Source organism: Siniperca chuatsi, linkage group LG11 (genome assembly GCF_020085105.1).
Source record: "Siniperca chuatsi isolate FFG_IHB_CAS linkage group LG11, ASM2008510v1, whole genome shotgun sequence".
In the NCBI taxonomy this organism is placed as follows: Eukaryota; Metazoa; Chordata; class Actinopteri; order Centrarchiformes; family Sinipercidae; genus Siniperca; species Siniperca chuatsi.
This window is the reverse complement of record NC_058052.1, coordinates 27,058,382-27,064,723: the sequence shown is the minus strand read 5'-3', so window position 1 is coordinate 27,064,723 and position 6,342 is coordinate 27,058,382. Positions and strand designations below refer to the sequence as shown.

The following is a 6,342-nucleotide window of genomic DNA, read 5'->3' as shown; positions in this document are numbered from 1 at the left end:
AGAACATGTTATGATTTACTGTCCAAAATATGAAGCTGAGAGAAGAGAACTGACGCTGAACCTTAAAGAAATAAAGATGAGGTTTGGTCTATGAAATCTTTTACAAAGAAGTTCTGGAGAGAAGTGTTATCTGTTGTTGTTTTCATTATCTTAGGAGGACACATTTGATAAAGAGAATATAACTATGGTGTTTTTATTTATTTTTTGTTTTTTTAATTTATTTATTTTTGATTTATTTTTCTCATTTTCTTTTCTTTTCTTTAATAATTAGTAAATGTATAGTTAGAGTCCCAAAACTTTACGAAGAAGAAGAAGAAGAAGAAGAGTGGGATGAGAATACAACTGTGGAAAAGAAGAGGCTGACCCCACTGACATTTCCAAGCTCCCAAGGACTTCACCAGGCAAACAGAGTTTTTGTTTGTCAGACGCTCCTTTTCCTTTGTTGCTGCTTTTTGGATGTGCACACTATTCCCCACTTTTCAACGCTGATACCACTCTCTTTCCTTTACAGTAAATGTGTAGCCGGAGCCAGCAGCCCAAGTCCTCCAAATTAAATGATAAAATAAGTTGTTTGTCCATGCCTTCTAGACGGATTTAAGCGTTTTCTGATCTAACGCCGTCTGATCTATCGGTAGGACGGCATCATTTTTCTGGGCCTCCCAAAACCGTTAATAAATAAATAAATCTGTTTTATGATGTGCCAACTCTCTGGTTAAGGGGTCTATGCACAAAAACAACATCTTGGTTGGGTTTAAGGAAAGAGCTTGGTTTGGGTTAAAATAAGTACTTTGTTAAGGTTAAGGGACCTTCTTCATCATGTTTACAATAATAAGCACATGGTTTAGGTTATGGAATGATCGTGGTCATGCTTTAAAAAAACACTTTTGACGGAGGAGTTAGGAGCCGGACAATTTCTCGGCCAGGACCAGAACCATCCTGGAGTCTCCACTGGGCCCAGCCTTAATTTATGCTAACAGCATAAAGCAGCTACACTCTTTCAGAGCCACCTTTCAAGCCTGCAGGGTTATGAGGTTCAAAATGCAGGTATTCATTTGATATCTTATCATCTCAACAGTGTGACTTAGTGAGGTATAAGGTCATCTCTCTATCATCTCTTATCACTCATCAGTTGTCAATCAACAATAGTGTTATGCCAAGTGTAGCAGACATAGAAAGCAGGTTCATGGTATATGTCAACTCATATATAGTCTACTGATAATTTAATTAAATGAGATGAAAATATCTCTCCTCATGATTGTTCAGGAGAGACCAGATGTGAGCGTGCCGTTACTACTGCACCAGACCTTTATTTTACATATTTTACATAGTGTCCACTGAGCCCATAAACTAGATTTATATTTACTGTAAGCTGTAGCTGGCTGTCAGGTATGAAATTAAGATGTAAGACATGACTGTATCAATCTGGGTCAAAGGGTGGCAAGGTTTTTTAAGATTATATATATCCATGGGATAAAAACAAAAGTAGATAGTGCTAAAACAAGCCAGCCTGCGTCATAACTATTGTTGATGTTCTCACTGAGGCCTCCAAGCGTTAAGTTTCCCACCAACATTGTGTTTAAGAGCAGGTCTCGCCACATTTTTCAGAAACTCACATTTCAGAAGCACATTTAACATGGTCTTCCCCTGTCAACGTCTCAAACATTTTAGATGGAAAAGATTACTGAAGCGGCCAATTTCTATACACCTAACTCCTAATATTTTTTTCTATTATGTATGGTAATGTCATGTATATTTTCCATATCTTTTTGTTTAGTGCTTGTTGAGGTCATAATTAGCTTAGATTGAATAAAACGTTTAAATGTAAAGCACTACATTTAACTTTATGATTTTATAATACCAACAGAGAGACGGGCCAGACAGGAGATCCAGATGTAAAAACTGAAATAGAAATGATAGACCGAGCAAACAGAAATTTCTTTCTGACATCATATTTAATTTGTTTCAAAAATTAAAGTACACCTTCACATCCTTTTAAAATACAGTACATTTGGCACGCAGAGCAAACAAAAGAAAATATCAACAACACAAATGAAGGGCCTGAAAATTCATAAAGGAACAAAACCACAGGTCAGATGACAACATGTAAATACATATAAAGCTTCACAAATACAGGGACTGCAAAAAAAAACAAAAACATGTACATACAGTAACATTCTGCATATGACCCAAGGAAGATGAATGTTTGATACTGTAAGTAAAATCATAATACTGTTTCCATCGTTTGAAATCAACCTCATGCAACTGTGTGTTGAATTTCACTTCAGCTTGATTCACTAACTTGAAAATCAATGAAAAGGAACTTCCTACATGAAGAATATTTTCTTTTTCCTGTGTAACAAATATCAAACTACTGGGTGGAAAATTTGGAAATAGCATTTGGCATTTAACACGGAGGACTTCTGGGAGAGAGCATCCTTTTTGGGTCGTAGTGGGACAAACAGTTTGACATTTTTAAATTAAAGACTAAACAAACATGCAACAGGAGACACATTAAGACAGAAAAGAAGAGAAGGAAATTTAAATGATGGATAGCATAAACATGGTGTTTTAGAAGTTGGTTGGCAGTAAAACTGTTTAGACAGTCTTAAATCTGCACCGCTATCCATATGTATGTGTGTGTGTGTGTGTTTAGTGATTGAGTGTCTTCCTACAGCTGTACAACTGTATCTAATACATCTACTCCCACTACTGCTGCTACAACACTTGTAGTGTTTCTACTGCTACATGTACAGTGCTGCCTGTTTGTACTATTTTGTAACCTATTGTAACATTGGACAGGTAACAGATTCTAAATGTCCTCTGTTTATTTGTTGACACTCCTGCCTCTCAAAAAAATCATATGAATGCAATTTTTTTGCATTCATATGATTTTTTTAGATGTAACTATTTAGAATTGGTGTAGTGCATTTTTCATTAAACGTTTGTGCCACAATATTATTCTTCAACATATCACTCATTACATGTGCCATTTAAATGACTCACAGTTTTTTCCTTCAGTATGTGTGTGGCTGTGGTAGCTACAGTATGGTTAATATTTGGTGCAGGTCAGGCAACTAAAATTACTTGGTGAAGGTCATGAAAACATGGTGGTCATGGTCAAATAAATAAGTTTCAATGCTAAAAACCTGTATGAGAAGGGATGTGAGCATAAACAAGACTGACCTCTATACACTCAGGATCAGTGCAAATTTGCATTGCACATTTCCTTCAATTTGAGCACGCAGTTTGCATGTAATAAAGCACCTGATTTACGGATTCAGCAACACATAATCAGCATTTGGGACTGTTTTGAGCCTCATTCTGTGGGTGAAGGAGAGTTCTGAGCTCCAACTAATGGTGGAGCAGCTTAGTAGCTGATCTGAAGGTCCAACAGAGGCTCACAGGACCAGGCAGAGATGGTGCTGGCTAATTATTATGGCTAATAATGGGTCAGTAAGTTCCTAAACATTTCTTAGGGAGAAAGAACTGTGTAATGTGGTACTAATTGGGGGGGGGGGGGGGCATATTCAAGACATATACAAGAACATATTCATTCATTATTCATTGAAAATATTCTGTGGACAAATTTCACGTTAAAAATGAAAGGGTACCAACTAAATAAAAAGATTTTTTTAGTATATAATTAGTACCACATTACATATGTCTTAACTGGAAACTTCTAGGAAGTTATTAGATCAAATAAATGCAGCTTCCTGCAGGTAAATTCAAGAATGTGCTATTGCTATTTGCTATCTGCTCTTCAAATTCAGTAGTGTGTACAGTATGTGATCAGCAGAAAGGCACTCTCCACGTGAAACACAGCATGCGTCTCTGATGCGGCATGAAGCACTTTTTTCCGGCAAAATATATTTTATAAATGTCGTGCTACCTACTGCACTCGCTCTAGATGTTCTGGTCAACATTTGCCAAAAAGTAGTCACTAATGTGTGACAATTACATATGACTGTACTACAGGGGAACGTAGGGAGCTGGCAGTGATTGAATGACTGAAATGCTGACTAAATGGAGTGGGTGAAATAATGCTCACGTCTATGTGCTGCAAAGCTAACTGTACTAGAGTCTTCTTTGTACCTGAACATGTGTCTGTGGATGAGGCAAAAGAGAAAGAAAGAGGAAGGAAAGAAGAAGAAAGGAAGAAAGAAAGGATGAAAATAGAAAAACAAACAAACAAATAAAACTCTTTTCAGAGTATTGCACATGGAGTTTTCTTGAAGATGTTTGGATTCTTTTCAGTTCACTATAAAATCATAAACCTGACCTGCAACATGGATCAACACCTCTAGAGTTTCCTCTGAGGCCTGTTTGCTTATTTGAAGCTTATTTTACCTCCATGTCCAGGAAGAAGAGGAGGAGGGTCTAAAGTAGGACGGTCTAACCAGGTGAGTCTCGCTGCATCACATGAAATCTAAAGATTTCTAACAGGTCAGCAAGAACTAGACAATCCAGTAAAACAACACAACGACAAAAACAAAAAGATGTTTTAAATAAAAAAAAAAACATGATGACAACATGAAAAGGCTCTCTCTCTCTCTCTCTCTCTCTCTCACACACACACACACCACAGAGCAAATACATTCAGTTTAACGCATTCAGTCACATGTGCTAACACATTCACCTCTGTGTACGATCCACAACTTTAATGTGGAATTATGGGAGTTTGTCGTGTCAGAGACTGTAGGTCAAGTACAGCAACCGATTACAAAGTTACTGTACACACACAAACACACACAAGGCATTTCAATGATCAAGTGGTCATGAAGGGATTTAAGGAGTTGACCTAGAAAGATTTTGCTCCAGAAGGTGCAGTGAGAGCTTGACGACTTGATCTAAAAATAAATTGTCTTTTTAAAAGGGTTCCCATGACATTTCAGATTTCAGCTCATTATTTGGCTTCACTGGACAACGATCTCAATGTCAAGTATCAAGTATGGAAAACAGCTTGTTAACACTGTCAGCATACCTCACAACAACAATGGACACTCCCAGTGGTAAGCTACTGTAGGTGTGTTAGCTGGCGGCTAATGGTACCATTTGGTTTTTAATGAAGAACGGGAACGTCGATGTACTAACAAGCTAAAATATGGAGAAAGAAGGAAAAACAGTGCAACCTTCTCTCCAAATGCCTCCAATGCCAAAGTGTTGCTATTGTGGTGCGTCTTCTGAAGTTAACATTTATTTTGCCCATTTAAAATAAAGCACAGACAAAACTTCTAATTTCACCATGATTTCATCAGAAAACAATCTTTGCTTTCTTGCATCTCCTTTGGACATTTCTTTTTATAATGAATAAAGTACTTTTCAAGACCTTTTTTTTCTTTAAATACAATCATTGGTTCAATTATTTTTTTCCATTCACATACATGTTTAGGGAAGAAAAAAACATTCTTTATAACACGGAAAAAGACACAGGATACAGCACATCATGTACAGAAATGACAGTCTTACTCTTTCTAGAGGTATGCAACTACGCATGCATGCACGCACGCTTGTACACATATTATCTCTCTCTCTCACACACACACACACACACACACACACACACACACACACACACACACACACACACTGACCATGACCTTACCCATGTATCTACTTCAAAACACCCCTCTGAAAACACAGAGTTTGGTTTTGTACTCTGCTTTGCCTTTCAGAAATACATCCGGACCAAGTGAAGGAGCACTGGGTCATTTCTTACAGTATCTGACCTGCACTTACATGCTGCTCGAGCATATAGTTTGATGGGATATGCACAAATGGACAAACAACAAGACCACAGAAACCATAAAGAGAGATAGAGATGGTCTAGTATAATTCCTGGAGTGGTCAGATCTGGAAAAGTTCAGGAGGTCTCATTCCAGAGGCCGTGTTTCTTTAAATACTGTATCTTTGCTTGAAAATTTTTAGGTGTGTGGTGATGGCGGTGGTGTATATGTATGTTGTTTATCATATATGTATGTGTGTCAGTGTATGTGTCTAGGCCACAGTCTCGTCTCCAAAGTAGGAGAATCCTTTAAACTCATCTTGGTTGATCTGCTTGATGATGCTGTTGTCCACCGGTGTCAGGACGGGTTCTTCACGTGTAAAGTCCTGGTCAAAGTTATTCACATCCCTTTTGGTTTTCTGGAAGACGAAGAACAAGAGAGAAGGTTTAAGAGAAAATCCTTGAAAATAGTCATTTTGGTGGATTTCAGCCTTTGGACCTGTGATGACTGGTGGCATGGTAGTGTCAGCAGTCTTAGTCATGTAGCATTAAATGTTTAGTAATTTTAAAATGGGCATTTTTGCAACAAAACTGTAACAATACTAATAGACAGCAAGCAT

General features: G+C 37.5%; 1 protein-coding gene across 1 annotated transcript in view; it reads right to left on the bottom strand.

The window, feature by feature from the left end:
* Positions 1-3,788: 3,788 nt before the first annotated feature.
* Positions 3,789-6,342, bottom strand: part of LOC122884321 (protein kinase C epsilon type-like) — a 97,327-nt gene continuing 94,773 nt past the window's right edge. The window contains exon 16 of the mRNA XM_044214117.1: positions 3,789-6,141. Coding sequence (XP_044070052.1) covers positions 5,995-6,141 — 147 coding nt within the window. The 3' untranslated portion in view covers positions 3,789-5,994. The remainder of the gene's footprint in view (positions 6,142-6,342) is intronic.